This window comes from Clytia hemisphaerica, unplaced genomic scaffold, assembly GCF_902728285.1.
Source record: "Clytia hemisphaerica strain Z4C2 unplaced genomic scaffold, Clytia hemisphaerica genome assembly, whole genome shotgun sequence".
NCBI classification, from domain to species: domain Eukaryota; kingdom Metazoa; phylum Cnidaria; class Hydrozoa; order Leptothecata; family Clytiidae; genus Clytia; species Clytia hemisphaerica.
In genome coordinates this window covers 392629-412620 of record NW_027103680.1, presented here as the reverse complement: position 1 = coordinate 412620, position 19992 = coordinate 392629, and the positions used below count along the sequence as shown (strand labels likewise).

General features: G+C 35.6%; 1 protein-coding gene across 1 annotated transcript; it reads right to left on the bottom strand.

The window, feature by feature from the left end:
• Nucleotides 1-1161: 1161 nt before the first annotated feature.
• On the bottom strand, nt 1162-11545 carry LOC136803767 (uncharacterized). The gene is made up of 3 exons (XM_067060494.1): nt 11228-11545; nt 2368-2679; nt 1162-1640 (listed from the first exon to the last, which is right to left on the bottom strand). The coding sequence occupies exons 1-3, from the start codon at nt 11535-11537 to the stop codon at nt 1162-1164; spliced, it is 1101 nt and encodes a 366-aa protein (XP_066916595.1). The 5' UTR covers nt 11538-11545.
• Between the last annotated feature and the right edge of the window lie 8447 nt (nt 11546-19992).

Below are 19992 nucleotides of genomic sequence, written 5' to 3'. Positions count from 1 at the left end.
TCACCACTTTTGAAAATAGGTGTTACTTTTGCGATTTTCATATCATTCGGAAAAATCCCCTGTTTTTATTTTCCTGTATTACCGAGTTTATGTATCGGAGGATATCGAGGGCGACGGTAAGTGAAGTCGATACACAATGCCGGACAAAAGGTTGTAGACAAATGGAATTTCAGTAAAAAATGATGAGAAATAGAGCAAAATGACTCTTCAATGTGTCTGAAAGGGGATGGAAGTTAAGAAAAACACTTTTGAAGTCGTTGCATTGCTTTTGAATTGCTTTTGAGGGAACCACAAGCCAAAAATCAGCGTTTTGATACTGGTGTAAGCCAGTTAACCAAGCCCTTGTGGTTTGCCGCGAGCCTCTTGGGAACTTGTTTTTGATCGATATTGAAGTATTTTGCAACTATTGCAGAAGTCTACAAACCTTTTGTCCAGCATTGCAAAACAAAGTCGATAGTTGATGTACGGCTCTATATCGCCTTTGCTTTTTACCGTCGTCGAGCAAAGTGGACGGTGATTTTGGAGACATGTCAGCTTTGCTTTAGACCGTCCCCCTCGATTTATCTCAAATACATAAACTCGCTAATAGACCTTATCGGAGTTTTTAATTTTTCTAAAAAAGCGATGCATTGTGGGATTGTTTCGAGTGTATTACAATAGAATTCCCTCGAGGAATTCCTAAAAGATTTCTATTGTAATACACTCGAAACAATCCCACAATACATTGCTTTTTTAGAAAAATTAAAAACTCCGATAAGGTCTATTATATGTGTGCTCATAAAAATAAATTCCAATAAAATATCAGTTAGAAATTCTTTTGTGGTCTGCTTGTTTTAGTCCATACTCCATTTTTGCATTTCTTGTACTCTTAGGTGCCAAATAAACGGTCCCCCCCCGCTTGTTAATTTTTCGAAAATTTTCCAACCCCCCCGGACCTTATTAGGACCCCCCCGTTTATTAATTTTAAAGAATATTTTCACTTGGCTAAAAGAAGTCCCCTTATTTTGCTCCAAAAAGCCTGATTTTAGCCTATATTTACCTTATTTTTGGGTTTTCATAAGTACAATTTCCAACCCCCCCGGCAATTAGGTCCCCCCGTTTATTGAAATTTCAAAAAATTTCCAACCCCCCTTTATTCGAACCCCCCCGTTTATTTGGCACCTAAGAGTATGGATCTTTCCAATGTTTACCATAGACTTCCGTGTTTATCAAATTGGCATTTGTTGGACAGTATGTCTTATGTCCAAGAAATTCACAATCACGAGGTGCTAAATCTTTCCAATTAAACTCAGTTTTAAAACCATATTCTTCATGACATGTCATTTTCAAAACAGTATTATTTTTAATCAGTTTGTAACCTATAATTCCTATATGCAGTACTGGGCCTAGTATGAGACGACCTAGAGGATTGGGTACTGCACATTGGTCCCAACACGTGTTACTGTTTGGTCCATGGCTGACTTTGCCATTACAACAAATCTTGGTACGTTTTCGCCAATGTGTCTTATATTCTGGATGGATGCGAAGATGAATCTTGTTATCACCGACTGAGAAATTATCATCTATCATTTTTTGGAGTTTTGGCACCTCATCTTCTGACATCATAACGTCGTCGTCTAAATCATACGGGACGATGTTACCTGTAGTAATAATGGAAATTATATTTAGGAATTTAGAATATTAGATATCTTAGCCTGGAGATCCATGCTATGATTTCTTATTTTATATACTGATAGCGAAATACATAGCATGGTATGGGCTAGGAGTTTGAATTTCTTAGATCCAAATGACGGTTGAAAACACAGCTAATCAAAATTTGTTATTCTGTTACTGGTCACATTCATAGAGAAAGCGCAAGGTCCTAAATTTGGTTTTTATTTTAGTAAGTGAGGACAGCGCTAAATTCGAATTTCCCGCTATAAATTTTTTGAGGCAGAAATCTTCCTCATAGGTCATACCCGTCCTGTATATAGAAGATTATAAAAAAATACAGAACGGGTCTCCTGTCTATCAACCAAACTATATATTTTAAGATTTTAACGATTATAGAGCCTTATTTGAAGCTTCTTTGTCCAGAATTCTTTCTTGACTTCCTCCATGCGCTCATCATCAAAACAAAATTGCCATACAAAGCTTTATTAACTGGTTGTAATGTAAGTGGTCCAATACAGTTGAAATACGTTGCTCTGGTTGATTCTTTAGTGGTCTATTGTATTCATGATTAGCCCGGGGTCCACTTAAAGCTTTTTGATAGACTGGATGACGCGATAAAAGATTTGTACTAAAATTTTTCGTGTCGCTCTTAGATAAATAAGTTACAGTTACTTCAATACCGAATATTTTCAGTTCAGGTTAAAGAATACTTACGATCTCTCTCCGCTCCGATCAGCGATCCATATACGATAAAATATCGAATATTAAACAATTTTGCCATATGTGCCCATGCATCAAACAATTTGGTAAGTCCAGCGATTCGATTATTATTCTTACACGATTGATCTTCGCCGTAAAGTGGACTACGTACAAGCTTCGATCGTCTTTCTTCTACTTCTTTTTGTAAGACTTTCAAGTCTTGTCCACTCTTTGAATAAGCGTATTCTAATTTTGAAGTAAAATCATTTGCAGTTGAAGGGAACACAAGTGAATCATGAAGACTTGTCGGTGCTCGATCGACCGTACCTGAAACAATAAAGGGAGAGTAGTTACGTCACTACATATTCCTATAATATTACCGCAAAACGGTTACGCCGTTACACCTATATTTTTTGAGCTGAAAGTAAAATTATTTGATATGCCTATCTGGTAAACATTTCCCAGCCTTTAATTCAATTTAAACACCAAAAGTTGTCTTAAACAGGCTCGATATCTACGAAAACTTTAAAATTCATTGCCGTAGAGTTATGCTACGTTTACGTTAGATACAATCTGGTACAAAATACGTCAATGATTATGCAGAGTGATGGAAGAAAATATAATTTCCCTATGTTAATGTTAGCTAAGCCTATAACAAGTTTGGTAGAGGAACGACTGTCAATAGTGAAGTTAATATCGATAGGTTAAGTATCTATAGATAAATCACGACGACGGACGAATTTTCTCTAGCCTTCATTCGCACCACGGTACTTTTTTACAGGCTGATCGGAAAGCAAGCTAAACTTATCCCGTGTATTATATCTGCTTTGCTTCTAGAAGGGAAAATCAAGCGGAAAATCAAGCGGAAATTCGTTCTGGAAGCAAAGTTCATTTCATTGCGGGGAAAGTCTAGCTTGCTTTCCGATCAGCCTGTAAAACAGTGGCGTGGTGCGAAAGAAGGCTAGAGAAAATTCGTCCGTCGACGCGATTTATCTATAGATACTCACTATTCTGATCTTTTTTTTGTCTAATGACTTGTGCCAAAATATGACGTCATAAATTCAAAAAAACTCGAAAAGTTCTTTCAAAAGTTAGTTTTCACATTTTTGAGTATATTTTTGGGGGACATATTTGTCGTAGCTTGGGTTTTTCTAATTCGGGGGTCTCTCTAACTTCGGGTTTTCTGAGCCTCCTACAATCTGCTTTGAAATATACAGCGTGTTCCGCAAAAAAGTATGTTTAAAAACTAAGGTAGTTCTTTGAAAAAAATGACTAAACAAATAATTTCAATTCTTGGTATAGCTGAAAGTGTAGCTATTCAGCTCTCTGTGCTTAAAAATGTTCTTCAGAAGGTTTTTTAGTTTAAGAGATATCAAGTTTTAAGTACTCAAGGGTGCAAAACTTTTAAACATTGAAAATGGAGTAAGTTACTCCAGAGTAAGCTATGATAAGTCATAACTAACGTTAATTTGCAAAAGGTAGAAATGTCTAAGACAGTTAATTTTATATGCAGCAGAAAGAAAAATGTCCCTTCTTTTCATTGCTGAAAGAATTATATTCAACCAGCTTTTCACTAACGAGAAATTCGACTCGGAAGGTGAATAAGTTTGACCATTAAAATGGGAAATTTTTATCAAAATGACATAAGAGATAGAGAGAGCTATCAATCAAAAGTTTTAGCTTTTTGCTTTGAAAATCTCTTTTCTATTCTTCTATCTTTTTAAATCTCCAACTTGGTGTGCTTGAAGCTTTATATCTGTAAAACAAAGACTTCTCGCACTGTAGAACGCTGAATAAATGTGTCTTCAGCAAATTTAGAATTTAAGTTGGTTAAGCTTAAAAACTTTTCATAATTCTATTTTACTTTTTTGAGTATACTATTTTGCAGAACACACTGTATTGAGCATATTGGTTATTTCCTCGTTTTTCGAAATTTGAAGCTCGGGTGAGAAAGTTGCTTTTGGGCTATTTGTTAAATGTAATCAAATATTTCAGTTCGGAAGGGTTCATTGACTTCCAAGCTATATTCTGAGTCTTATTGGACCATTTTTGAACTTTTGGATATCTTCAAGTCCTAAAACTAGCGTTAAAACCCTTTCAACATAAGTTAGAGCGCTTCCGAATCGTTTGTGGCCACAAGATTTCGTGGGAATTTCCCTTTTTTTTCTCAAATATTAGAACCCTGATTGTAAGTGGTTAAGGTTTATGTAGTAAACCCTACGTTAGAATCTAGTCTGGGAAGTGGAATCTTACTGCCCCCCCCCCTCCTTCAACGGTGGTAAAAGGGGGTCTCCACTTCACTATCACAACACATTTTAAATCAGTGATAAATTTTAGATCAGAAATTGTTTTAACTATTACATCTAGTAAAATTTAAATCCCAACGTCTAGAATAAATATGTTGAAGCTATGTTTTCTATCAATAGCGCAGGCAGAGTAAAAATTGTAAAATAAATATCGAAATTTCATTATCTATCTGTTGCATGGACAAAAGTAGCCTAGATATCCAGCCCGTAATTTTCTTTTTGATTTCTTATATTTACGGTCTGGTTTACCTAGATCGTGTGCATTCTGATCTGAGGATTATCTGAGGATGATTATGCAGATATTCTGATTGGTTGGGTCCAAGCAAATCAGAGATCTGAATGGTGGCGAGCGTATAGAAATTATGCGAGCCGACTTGAAGTGTCCGCCTAAGTATTTGGATGGATCGCGCAGGCGATCAGAAAGGCGTGTATGCTGCTTTGCAAATCTCCCTGATTTTTCTTCTTCGAAGCAAATAACAATAGAATGCCTAATTATCTCCCTTGGGTGTTTGACCACGCATCCAAATAAAAATAACAATAATGGTAGGGAAGAAGTGGGAAGATCAAAAGATGGGAATTTTTAGATGTTCTGGTTGTTTTCTTTTCATACTTGCTTAGATATCATGTTTTAATTTTCTTATTGACTTTGTTGCACCGTGTAAAGAACTAAAACTATAAAAGGTATATCTTTATTTTGCTTCAATTCTTCTTTTCTGTTTGCCAATTTTGTAGTGCTGTTTTGGGTTGAAAGTTTTGTTTTGATGATTCTTTTTCTCCAAAATTCACTTTGCACTTTCTGTCTAATAGACTCCACCACACTGTCTATGTTTTATGGTCAAGGCTGCCATTCTAAATTGATTTATCACTGCTGGGGTACCATCTTGAAATTATGCATGTCATTATGTGCATATATTTATTTGCAGCCATGGGATTCATGCAGGAAAATCTGTCAACATGGGTTCACCTAATTCCAAGCTTTATTATTTTAGAACTTTGTCTGGCTGAGGTAAAACTTATTTTTTCTAAAATTTTTAGCTTGGATATCCAGGCTAGTACAAAAGTGGTTGCTTGTACTATAACCATGAAGGTAATAAAGATAGATGGAGAGTCAATGCCTTTTGTTCTATTCTGATTTATCATCGGAAGCAAAGAGCTGTTTGGTTGCTTTGGGAATAAGATGATTAATTTTGGGTATACTCGTGGGAATATTTAAGATGAATGAAAAGACATTACATTTTTAACAAGTATAATATTGAAATATAATAGCCTTGTCATGAAAAATTGAAAAAAACTTCACATAATAAGCTCTAATAAGCACAATACTCCAAACTTCTAGGGGAAGCTGCCCATAAAGTCATCGATAGAGGCTAAAATTAAGTTTTTCAAAATCAACCAAACAGTCTCTTTCTGTTTCACGTTTGGCAGAGGAGCGGAATCGGCCCTTTTTTCGGACGGAGTGACGGAATTTGGCGAAAATTTAGACGGAATTACGGAAATTGGGTTCTCTGACGGAGACGGAAAATTAGACAATTTTAGTGTGGAAAAACGGAATTTAGCAAAAAAAATTGCGGAATTTCGGAATTGGTAAAAGATATTCCAAATTTGCGGAATTTTCGACAAAAATATTGAATTTCAAAGGAATTTTCGGTGACGGAATTTTGGTTCAATTTAAGACGGTTTGACGGAAATCGGAAGAAAAAATTGGCGGGATTGCGGAATCTGGTAACCCCTGAAACCCCCCTGATGTTTTTTGCTTCCAATGATGGTACATCAAAGAAAAGCCGCTTTGAATAGATTTATAAAAGATTTCAACGACCATTTAGATCATTACCGAGACGTTTTCTCTCCATCTATATCTTTATTACCTTCATGCTGTAACAAGTAATTTAGATGAAATGATCAATTTTAAATCAAATTAAATCGATCAAACCAAAGGGTTAAGGGTGGGTTTACATCTAGGAGAGAATCGATTACAGTATATGGCCCCCAAAACGGAGACGGCCCCCAAAACGGAGGTTTTCATTAAAATGAAGATTCTGACTTGTAGATTTATCAGAATTAAACGATTTTTGTTTATTTTGAAAAAATGATAGCTATACTAAAAAATGAGCATGTTTTTGATGGTTTGAGACAGATTCAAAATAACATATTTTGCGTCTAAAGGAAATATTTTAACACCCAAATTAGATAAAAATTGCATATAACTCACTCTAGCTCCTTGGATATTGAAAATAAGTTATGAAAACTGGGTATAGGAAACTTTCTACACCTAATGCCGTTCAGAAAATCCAAATATATCTGTGACTTTAGAGGCTGGGTAAAAGATATAGCATCTTGAAGGTCAACCAGTATTTTGGAGCCCTCGAATCAGCATTGACAAAACCGAAAATTCTAAATATGAGAAAAAGCAAAAAATCTTGGAATTCTATTCCTATCACCTTGAGGTAATAGTTTATAACAAAAAATTAACATTATAAATAAAATTTTTCGCTGAATCAGCAAAAACGGCAAATTCTGTCATTTTTTTGCAAAATATAGGAGAAAAATATCTTTAAAGCTTAATATTTTCAGTTTCAGTTAAGCTTTTTTTCTAAAATTTTCACAGCTTATTCCATACATGAATGGAACTATTTTCAAATAAGATTTGTTTTCAAAAACTTAATTAAGACGTTGTTAAATCAAAATTGTCATTTTGAAAATTTCTAATTTTTCAGTTTGGACTTTGCAATATCGAAAATCTTGAAATATTTCATGAAAATCATAAATTTTACATCCATAGGGTCGTAAATCTAAGGGAAAACACAAATATGTTCATAGTTTTTCCCCCTATTACGACTGGGCTTAATAATTTGATTTTAACTACACCTCCAATTTGGGGGCCCCAAACCTGCATTTTGACAACCAGGGGTATACTGTAAAGATTTTATCAAATAAATTTATACCCAAAACCCTCTAAATCATATTTCAAAACTATGGTCAAAATTTTGTATTCATATCTTAAAGATATCTCGAGAAATCGCTAAAATTTCAAACCTCCGTTTTGGGGGCCATTAGAAAAAAGCTATCTATCTTTAAGCGATTGAAAAATATTGTTGAAATTGAAAATTTTGAAAAATAACTTCCAGGAAATAAAGTAGAGATGTTAAAGGTTTTCATGCAGCAAAAATTTTTGTAAAATCTCTTTTCCTCTAGATTTGAGAGAAATTTCAAATTTGATCGCCGTTTTGGGGGCCACATACTGTAAGGAATACAATGATAATCGCACGTTTTCTTTTGATTCCATCCCAATTCCTTTTTTAAGTCATAGTTAATTTTCCCTAAGCTTTCGGAATGGTTCAAATTTTATTATAGAATGGGAATATTATGTTTTTCTACAGGGTGTCCCTAATTAAAGTATCGAACATGCGATTGAGTAGAAAGGTTTGTGTGTGTTATCGCTGAAATATAAGAACGTTCTCCATCACACAGGCTTATTACAAAAGGTAGTTACAACGTACAAATTAATCGTAATGACAAAGAAAAAAGAGGGAGAGCTTAAAATACAATTTTGTGAACACGCACATAAAACTTTCTACTCATAGTTGTGTTTCGACTCGATACTTTAATTAGGGACACCCTGTATATTCATCAGTCTATGGGTGCTTTTTCACTACGCTAGATAGATAAGTGGTTCTCATCAACGGTCCTTTTCATAAATTTCTAAGGGTTGTAAAAAATATACAATGAGGATTCGTGCTTAACATCAGATTTTGATCGCTTCATATCAGCATTCCAGATTTAACGTCGAAAATTGGTCATTAAACCTTTTGTTCTCCAAGAGAGGGATAGACCTCTCTTGGCTTAATGACCAATTAAGCAAAAAAGACAGCATAAATAAATTGATTGTCATAAAAGTAGCAGAATGTGCAGTGGGATTCTTTTGTAAAAAATTGGTCGTATGGGAAAAGTTTTTTTTTCCCCGATAGAGTCGAAGAGCAAACTTTCATGTGTATGGATTTGATAGAAAAGACGAGGAATCTTGTCACAGAAAATGTTCATTAGAAGGCTGTAATTCTAAATCCTTTGATATGCGAGCTGATGATTTTTAATAAAATTTTCTTCAAATTCAAAGGGTTGTAAACGCTTAGACAACTGTTTTGGGAGTCAGTAATGCTTTCCTATCAATTTTCTTTGTTTCAGCTAATCGATTTTCGCCAGACAGTCTCAGTGAAAAACCACCATGTTGCATAGTAACGCTTTATTGAAAAAGTCATTTGCGTAGTTGTCATCATCGTCATCGAAATCATTTTCCAATTATTTACTCATTTAAAAGGAATTGGAAAATTTCTTTACACAATTTATTTTTAAAACTTAATGGATTTTCTCATCGTTACGTCCTTTGTCTTTAGAGGTACCCAAACCTACCTTTTGTAACAATGGCAATAACGAGATCGATATGTTTATAAAAGAATTCGTAAAAGTGATTTTGAGTTTTTTTGTGTGTTGTTAATCGATTCTCCCCTACAGATGTAAACCCACCCTAAATGTCATTGCTTAAAATTTCGAAATGGGTCGTTAAAAGATCTAAAAGGCGATCTGATAAAGTTACAATAGGTGCCAAAAGTAATGGAATTACTCTAATTGCACTAATTTTCTACAACATCACGGTTCATACTTTCAATAGCTTCGTTTCTGGGCAAAGTTAGTCTGAAATAGTGTCATTTCAACGCATATAACACGGTCAAAATCTAAATGTTTTTCCTGTCAGCGTGCATTCTCAGTTTTCTTAAGTGAGTTTTGCTCTTGTGCAGAATTACGATTTTAACTTTTTTTTCAATCGCTGATAACTTTTCTTTCATAAATGATTTCGATATAATTTTTTCTTAGATAGACAGATGAAAGACTGAAATTAAAGATACCCGAAAATTTTATCATAGAAGCTAAATCTATTAGGGAGAAATTGACCAAAACACCACAAAAAAACCATGATTTTTTAGTATTTTGCTCCCCGGGTGTCTAATTTCGTTTCGTTCGCCTTTAAAGTTTCACCTAGGTATCCTCTTATTTTGTTGGGCACAAAACCACCTCGACCGCTCAAAACCTTAAGGGAACTATTTTTTGCGGGAACTAATTTTTGCGGTTCGCAGTTCAAGATTTAATATTTAATATTTGCGGGAACTTAATTTTGCGGATTTCTCACTAGAAAGAAAATTAAAGCCGTACTGTGAATTATTCGACCTTTGTTTTTTGCATTTGAAAAATTTTGTGGGAACTAAATTTTACGGTTTGGGCCTAAATCTGCAATAACCGCAAAATTTAGTTCCCGCAAAAATTAGTTCCCTTAAAGGTATTTCTAATTTGATGCGGAGATATGACGGGATAAAGGACGTTTACATCCCTTGTTTCAATTCCAAAAGCGTATTTTATATTTATATTTGACTATCAAAAGTTACAGGCATTCTTGTTTCCACTGCCAATTATATCTGGAGAGACTTTAAAAGCGTATTTCACAAAGAGTCACAAAGTTTTTTTTTTTTGAGCAGTCAAGATGGTTTAGTGGAGACAAATCTATAGAGATTTGGGACAAACTGGAGTTTTAACAAGCTCCTATATGATTTGGTTGGTTGTTTTTCCTACACAGTATTACTGTGGCTGATTTAGACAAGTGTGTTTGTGTTCTGTTTTAAACGTCCGGTCGCGTGTCTTAAACGTCCGGCCGAGAGTTTCAAACTACCGGCCGAGAGTTCAAATTACCGGCCGATAATTTAAAACTACCGGCCGGATGTCTAAACTCTCGCCTGGTAATTTGAACTCTCGGTTGGTAGTTTAAAAATCTCCCAGGAGAGTTTGTCATGTAGTAAATTTACGTAGGACGGCCAACTTATGTACTATAGTATCCTCATAGCATATAATAGACGTATTGATCAGCCACGGTACAGTATGCAGCACGTAATTGGATTAAAACAAACTTCTTTAACAGATTTGGGTTTAAACATCATTAATTCCACGAAACCTCGTGTTATGAGCCTACTCGGGTACAAAAAGAGAGAATAAAGTAAAATACGCTTGAAGTAACTGAATTGTTCAATATGCGTTTTTAAGGTTTGCCAAAGTACACTGTACGAGTTGAAATGCGAGAAAGTACACTCTAAGGGCGTAAAAAATGAGAAAAACGGAGTTTTCGGGTCAAACTTTGGAAAATCTGACCAATCTGTGCTTCAAAATGGACAAGGATTTTCAAGAAAATGACACCCCCGGGCAAAGCACTTGAAAAACTATCGTACACCTCTACAAAAAGTCAAAAAAGTCAAAAAAGTCAAATTAAAGTAAAAAAATAGTCTTGAAAAAGTCAAAAAGATTCTTGAATAGGCGGATGGGTGGAGCAAAATCTATGGGCGGTGGGCGTTTTTGGAAAAACTTCGTTGGAAAATATTGGGCGCCCGAGGGCGATGGCCGTTTTTGTCGGGAAAAAGTGAAAATGAAAGTTTGAGAAAAGTCAAAAGAAAGTCAAAAAGATACTGTAGAATACTGTAGACCTACTAGATGATTTATGAGTCGTGAAATATTGTTATAAATTCATCATAATATACCTTTCTTTGCAGCAACTTCATTAACAATCTTCTTTTTTGCCTTGTATGACTCGTGTATTCGTTCTTTTTCAACGAACTTCACATTTTTTATTGCTTTGGAAGTTTTGAATAGAGTCAAATCAACATTAGCACCAGTGTAAAAAATATGATAAAATCCCAATAATAACAATATGGCAATACCAATAAATTTTTTTGGTCGCAACATCTTTTCTACCAATTTCCTTCCCTCTGTTTCTTGTTTCTCTTCTCTTAAATCATCAAGAAACAACCATGTATTACTTAGAGGGGAAAAGTATTTAAAAAAGTGCATCGTTTGTCGTCTTTTGATAATCACTTTTGTTCGTTAAAAAAACAATATATGATACAAGTAATTTTGTCAAATGGTCTTAATGGGGTCGTTGTGCTTTTATGACCGTACACCGCAATGAAGTTATGTAACCGACTGAATATACTGGTCGTGTTCCCGGGGGGGGGGTACTTAGGCAAATGGAGAGTACGGTATGTGCCGCCCTTAAGGGTACCTTTTTTGGACTTCCAAAGTCCCGCTAAGGGTCGGAATAATCAGAAAATCAAATTTCAGTCCCAGTAAGGGTCGGAAAAATAGGAAAATTTCAACTTTTTACCCCCTGAAAGATCGAAATTTGGTCAATATTGGTCAAATTAGTCCCGTTAAGGGTCGTAAAATTCCCAAAATTTTCCTTTGTTTTCTCCTTTTTAGTCCCGGTAAGGGTCCAAAGTTCGAAAGTCGGGTGGCACCGCGGATTTTTTTTCCATCAACGAACGAAGACCTACGCTAGCGGCCGAATACCTTTAAAACTTTAATGCGCGGTTTTCCAGCGGCCGAAGACCTACGCTAACGGCCGAAGACCTACAAATCTAATGTGCAATCAGTTTTCAGCGGCCGAAGACCTACACAAACGGCCGAAGACCTGCAAAACTTTGAAATTTGAGAATCTAAATCTGAGACAGCGGACGAATTCCTGAAATGTTCAAAAATAAAATTATTCACACCGTCTTGGCTATCAAACTATTAAAGTCTTTGTTTGAAGCGGCCGAATACCCACAAAAGTATGGCATCCTTTTGTTCTACATCGGGATGTTAAAAGTTGAAATTCCATACATTGTATTGAATAAATGTGAAAGTTAACATTATAACTGCGGGGGAGTGCACTGTAAAATTCGAACGTTCGAACGTTCGATGTTGTGTTTTTTTTTCTGTGAAGTAACGAATCAAGTCTTTCTTGTTGTATTGCTAGAGCTGAAAACATGTGCTCCAAACTTTTAACAATGGTGAGTACCCTTTTTTGTATAAAACATTTTATTGGAAATTTATTTTATCCATATCATAGTACATCATATTGATCCGATTAGATCGAGGGTGCACTTACTTTTTTGCATGATTATTGCACTCTTCTCATTTGTGCCTTATTGTAGAGGGGCTGTTATTAGTGGGGAGATTGTTTTTCATCTTCCCTACACCCTAGTAAAATAATAAAGTTTTTGAGACTTTTTAGCAATTTTTGGGCAAAAAAGTTATGAAATTTCGGGGTTTGATGAGATAAAGTGATACCTAGGTAAAAAATCAGAAAAATTGCAATTTGAGCTCCCTCCCCCTACAATTTGGCACGAAAGAGTGCCATTCAATGCTTATGTCTTCGTACAATTCATCATGATTAATCAGTCGTAACATTATTAGATAAAATGTTAAATGTTTTATTTCTTATATACTTTCTTTCGTTACTCATAATTGGCCCTATGATTACTTGAGAAAAATTTCAGTTCTAAATGCACTTCATTAAATTTAAAATTTAAGGAACTCGCCAAAGACACAGAACGTCGTTATTCGATCAAAAGGATAGAACTCCTTGACTATGAAATACCTAAGACCGTGAGACGAGGAAAAACTACAGACTATGTCAGCAGGCACTCGAAAATCGAAAGTTTAGAGAACGGACTAAAAATGAACTTGTTACCATCCTTGAACGACATTAAAACAATGATCGACACTATAAAATCAAAGAAAAGTAAACTTGTCATTCTCGATGAAAAGTGTTTTTTCGATTTGAATGATCTTTACGCTCTGCCGGTGGTACATGAAATGAAGGGAGTGAAGGAGGCTGTTTTGGAGGAGAAAAAGTGGTTTGGCAAGCTTGAAAAGGGTGTGAAATCACCCCCGAATCTAAAGAGGATTGGATTTGAAGATTCTTTGAACGGTTTCAAAGATATTCTTTACAACGGCCGTGATCATGTTTATGCGAGAGAAGAGAATAAGAAGTTGGTGACCGGGTGTCTTGCATATTTGGTGGGTAGAATATGGATAGATATTTCGTTCGTTGACGGAAAAAAAATCCGCGGCGGCACCCCCCGTCAGCTCGCAACCCTAGTACCCCCACCCCCGGGTCGTGTTCACACTACAGACCTTCCTTAATAAAAATGTAATTAGGACAATCTTTTGTTGACTACAATACAGAACGTGCATTTAACAAAGAGTCGAACCCGTAGTATTGTAATTTTTAATCGATCTTCCTTAATTAAGAGTCGTAAGCTCTATTGTCTTAAGGGTAGGGTAGAGGCTTCCCTTAAAACAAAAAATTCTATAAGGAAGCATAAACAAAGAATGCGTGCAGTGAACAAAAAGTTTTACGATTTCAAAAACGAATGAACTGAGGAAAAAATTAGAAATAGTGCAAACGGTGTTGTGGATGTGTAAGATGAATGCAGTTAATGAGTAAAACCATTAGAACAAATATGTTTGCGGATTTCAAGTGATGTATGGATACCAATATCAACCAATCACAGGTGAAATCGAAACTCTCAATACAAAATCAACCAAATGAGAAGCCTAAGCAAACTCAATTACCGTGTTATAATAGATCTCGTGAACCTACAAAGAACTGTAATAAACCAGTGTATTCATCCATCATAAATCTCTTTGTTTAACTTTGATAGATTTAATTAGGTAAACTTTCCAGTGTGAACACGCCCACTATCTTTTAAATATAATAGATACGTAACATAATAATATGCACCGTGTTAGCTATAATAGAAGAATACAATATTGATAATGAGCTAAATTTCAGATACTTACAGAACGATCAAACCTAGAATTAGACTATGCTATAGTCTAAGACGAATCATTATCTAAGAAAAAAGCCCAAAGCCGAAGAAAATCCGCGAACGGATCTTTTTGCCGAAAAGAGTTTACAGTCGGTAGAGTTGCCAGTCGTTTCTTCGAAACTCTCCCGCCGATTTTTTTCCGTGTATCGCCATAACGCCATATACCGCCATTTTTCCCGCCTTTACTATCACTGTAACGGACGATAACATCGTCTAACCTAGAATTCGTGACTGAAACTCTTACTCTTCCTAAATAAACAACCAAACTTATGACGCAAATACCAGCATGGCCAAAACCACATATTTCACAATTTGTGGCTAAACACCAATCACTCGAAGTCAACACCAAAAGACAAGCTTCGAAAACACATCTCTAAGTGCACGCCAGTTAGAGCATATACGTCAGAACTGAACAAACATCCTAACCTAAAAGCACATGACATTAATAATGAATAACGTCAAATTCTACAGCAATCGACAAATTCAGAAGACTTCAATCAACCACGATAAACCATTACATTATTGATAAACTCAGATCCCGACTTACTACAAGGAAGCGTAAGACGTTCCATATAAAAGCTAAGCGCTAGGACAATGGACGTTGGTTGTTGGGTCGGTGAAAGAGTAAAGCTTTTAACATTACTGAAGTAGTTGAACTAAAATTTAAAGAAACATTGAACTGTTAATAACTGGGATTTATCAGAATTGGTAATAATTAATATTGGACTCTGTACCTTAATTGGAATTAGACAATTCGCAGTGACTCTGGTTTGTTCGTAAGCGACAACTATTATTATCTTGAAAAATATAAAGAATATCTTATGATAACTCACGTGTACTGACTACTATTCTTAGAACCCCAGCTTTCCGGAGTCGCAGATTCAAATCCAGAATCGGCGTAATAACAATATATAGAAATATGCAACACTCCCCACCACCGAATGAGTTTAAAGATACCGAAGGAATAAAGTAACAAAACTAAGTTTCTAATATAAATTATATGTACCGTAAAAACCGAAATATATAAGGACTGTATAATAAACTACTCAAAATTTTTAATTTCTTCTTTGGCGTTTTGTACGAATTTGACGCCTTGAAAATCAATCTCTTGTTTCTCGTCTTTGGCACTTTCAATAATTACAAGTTTGTTAATGGGCCGACGCAAAGGGCCATTAGTTGTCTTTACGACTGTTGCACGAATTTGATTTTCTTTACCACTAATAGTTTCTTCGACACGACCCATTTTCCAAGTATTTCTAGAGCCTGTGTCTTCGATCAAACAAACGTCACCAATTTTGATACTGGTATCAATACCACGCTTGCTTTTAACATAGTCCCGTTCTCGCAAGCTGGTTATATATTCGACTTTCCATTGTTGCCAGAAGAAGTTAAAATACATTTTAAATTGTCACATGTTAATACGTCAGCGTTGTCGTTGCTGTCCATATTTACGTTTGTTGTTTCGATCTTACGCCCGTAAATGAGATGGTTGGGCGTTAATGGTGGATGTCCAACTTCAGAATCGTAAACGTAAGTCAACAGTTTGTTGTTCAGAATGTTTTCAATTCTCTTCAATAACGTTAACAGTTCGTTATAAGTTAGTATCTCTTTTCGTAGAAACTTCTTCAAAATTCGTTTCGTGGATTGAATCATCCCACAAACATACCACCCTGCCAGGGGGCGGCTTCGATGTTGTATATAGAAGACTTTTAAACAGGTATAGCCGATTTCATAAGCTTACTCGAGATATCTCATGCGCAAGTTCCACTTTTCACCACATTTTGGTCTAAAATTAGACTAGCAAGCGTCTGTCTTTCCTTGGACACAGGAACGCGGGGACAGTGCTTATAATAAAGAGTTCTTATAAAAAATAGAAATTGCCGTGGTAGAAGAGTGGTTTTGGAAAGACAGTTGTATTATAATATAGGTATATAATTATATTAATATATAAGTCTATTGAAAGTTGTATTCAGTGAACATATAGACATGTATCCCATTGCATGTTTAATCTACAGCGAAATACAACGACGTGGTTTACTAGTCTAGTCTAAAATTGACCATAAATTGCATTTTCTGCGTGAATTATGAAATGAATAAATTATGGTAAGCTTGAAATGATTGAAAATTGCCGAAATCTGTGAAATTAAATAAATGTGAAATATTGTTCGTTTTGGTGCTGATGTTGGGGATGTACCATGCAATATGAGGTCTAACTTAAGCGCCTAAGACCATAAGGATGACGGCCTGTCGAAGGATTGTAAGGAGGACAGTCATATGAGCGTGGACTGTAAGGAGGACAGCCTTTACTCCTAACATTTTGAGCGTGAACTGTAAGGAGGACAGTCAAATAAGCGTGTACTGTAAGGAGGACAGCCTTTACACCTAACATGTATGTGCATGTAGATACTATATAAGCTAGCCACTAGGTAGGAGTATGGGGTTCCGAAGGGACCCACACCAATGGAGAGCATATTGTGTGATACATCCCAAAAGAAGACAAAAAAGACTAGTCCCTGGACTAAAAACACCTTTTGGGGAAAAAACCTGGCTGGGACTAGCTGCGATGCGGCTACTTGTGCGTCCTCGACATCGGACGTGGGCATCGTCGCCAATCATCCTGAAATGAGACAGAGAAAAAAGCAAGCAAAAACTGGTGCATACAAGTACCATGTCCCTCCCTAACTCCATGTATGGAAGGGGAGGGAGGGTGGAAGGGTAATAGCATAGAGGTATAAAGAAAACAGGAGTTGAATGTGTCGGTAATTGGTCGTTAAAGTCTTTTGATTTCTTTTATAAAATGTATCAAAAGAAATTCTAAGCTCGCCCGATGAAATAAGACTTTTTAGTAGAACTCAAGTTTGCTCTGAACATTCTAATAATCAGTATTGAAGATTCTAGCCTTTTAATATACGAAAATTAGATAAAACTTCGTCCACGAAACAAATTTATGTTCCATTTCGCTATCCGTTCAATTTTGTTTTGAAAAGATATTTTCTCAAGCCAGAAAATGAAAAGTTCTTTATAAGCACACACGATTTCAGATTCAATTTGTAGACATAAAGTCGCTGGAGAATTTTGGAGGAAAGTATCAAGCAATAGAGTTCACCTGAAAGAAAACATTGATCGAAAAATCTTATCATTTGATGAAGGATTGCCAAGTTTACAGGCCTTTTTTTAGTCCAAATATTTTCTTACACTGATCTCAGGTGAGTTAAGGCAAGTTCCAAACACATTTTGCGTGACGCGCACCGCTTCCCATTGTTCCTTAACTTTCGTATATAGCTCAAAAGAAGCGTATTAAGGAGAGGATTTCGGAAAGTGCTGGGCCGAAAATTTAAATTAAGCCAATCTCAAGATATCGGCCAAAAACTGATTTTTACGTTAGGAAATACGTCGAAAAAACACGTCAAAAAGACAAGTTAAATGAAGTCATATTTAAAAACAGCGATAACTTCGATTACATTACTAAAATTACCACCAAATTTTGACCGGAGACGTAGATTAACGATTCTAAAATATTTGTTGAGAAATTTTCAAAATTTTTAGATGACGTCATTTACTGTCGGTAAAAATTAAAATACGTCAAATATCGTCAAAATACGTTTTTCATGCAATATTTCAGAATTAACTCCAGTCAAAATTTGGTGTTTATTGTAGTAATGTAATCGAAGTTATCGCTGTTTTTAAATATGACGTCATTTAACTTGTCTTTTTGACGTGTTTTTTCGACGTATTTCCTAACGTAAAAATCAGTTTTTGGCCGATATCTTGAGATTGGCTTAATTTAAATTTTCGGCCCAGCACTTTCCGAAATCCTCTCCTTAATACGCTTCTTTTGAGCTATATACGAAAGTTAAGGAACAATGGGAAGCGGTGCGCGTCACGCTAAATATGTTTGGAATTTGCCTTAACTCACCTGAGATGTCAGAAACAATGAATCTCGTCTCATCTAATTTCTAAAGCTTAAATGAGCCAATAAGATTTAACCTATGGATAAAAGAGCTCATTAAAAATGCACGATATATGAGATTATGAGCATGCATACATCGTAACTTTTTTAATCGTAGGGCGAGCTTGGTTACAATAGCATTCTTCTCCTGTCTTTCTTTATACCTCCATGGTAATAGCTAAGAAAGGCTAAACGCGATTTCGCTCACGTATAAATAGTCATACTGGGATTTGAGCAATGGCTTCTAGAGTGCGTAGCATGAGGGCGGAAGGGTGTATTGCAGGCATTAATTTGTCTTCCTTAAAATTAACATAAGCTAACTAAAGTTAGCTCTAATTTGTCAATAATAACAAAACATGGCTCCCCTACTAGATATTGTATATACTTTCTTCTGTAGTATAATTTGCACACCTCTATATGAAAAACTATTTTGTTAGAGGGTGAACAGAAGCTCAACTTTACGGCTGTTCATTCCAACTTTCATACTTGAATAGATTGAATTTTCTAAGAATCATTCATTCATTATAAAGAGCTTGATTCAAAAAATTAAACTTCCTTGCTTGTATTGAAGTTATTTTCGCAATTTTGATTTAGTTAAAGAGATCTGGAGAGGGGCTTGGGTTGGTGAAATTCACTTCTTTTAACCAAAAAAAAATGGCAAAAAGATCCTTGTTTTCTCCTGAATTTAATAAACATTTTGTAAGTATAGTACAGCGGGCCCACGACACCGGGGGCCATGGAAAAATATGTAGAATGCAAAGCATAATGTGGGCCTGATATAGGGACAGATACTTGCTTATAAAAAACATGTATCTATCCTCTTTCCCACAGGACATGATGAACAGACAAATCTCAATGAGGATGTTATTGAAAATTGCCAAAGAACAAATGTAACATTTATTGATAAGTAAATACCTTGGTAAAATCATCCCCTGCCAGTGGGCTTTTCCCGAAAAAAATTGTACCCCTTACTTTGAGGAGATATTTTTTTAAGAAGGTGACCCTCTGGATTTTTTTCTAATTTTTCAGGACCCCCTTGGATTTTTTTCTCCCATCTCTTTGGACCACCCTGGATTTTCAATCCGATTTTAATGACCACCCTGGATTTTATCATTAAAAAACCAGACCACCCTGGACCACCTTTATTTTCCAGACCACCCTGCTGAACGTCACATCTCCTCAACATAGAGGGTACAGACTATTTCTGGAATAGCCTGAAATGCGGTTCTTTCTGCGGACCTTCAAAGTTGCAACCTTGTTTTTTTTTGGTACTTTTTATTTTGCTACTTACCTGGAGATTTGATTGATGTTTATTACGAGAAAACAAGAGGCTGTATTATGAAGCTTACCATCTTCTTTTTGAAGGAGAAGAAAGTCTTATCATCGGTCTCCAATATTTGATAACAGACGTTGATATGTAGATGTATAACCCTCGTCGTTATAATTTTCGATTCCTAGCATGACGCACAAATCTCGTACTTCCTGCTAAAAACGATTTCTGATAAGATTTCGACACGCCTTAGGGTTTTGATGTGCCTTAAGTTTTCGATGGTTTTGACGGACGGAATAATGGGACCGGTCTAATCATACATGGTTGGTATATAAAAGAATGCCGGTGTTAGCAAAATGATCATTTCTTAAGAGATTAGCCTAAAGTCGACCCGTTCCATTTATCGGCTGTACACTTTATGTACGCTTT

Coding starts and splice junctions, on each gene's coding strand:
- LOC136803767 (XM_067060494.1), bottom strand. CDS start 11,537: ATGCACTTTTTTAAATACTTTTCCCCTCTAAGTAATACATGGTTGTTT. Junction 2,680..11,227: donor TGAAGTTGCTGCAAAGAAAG/GTATATTATGAT, acceptor TTATTGTTTCAG/GTACGGTCGATCGAGCACCG. Junction 1,641..2,367: donor GATCGGAGCGGAGAGAGATC/GTAAGTATTCTT, acceptor TTATTACTACAG/GTAACATCGTCCCGTATGAT.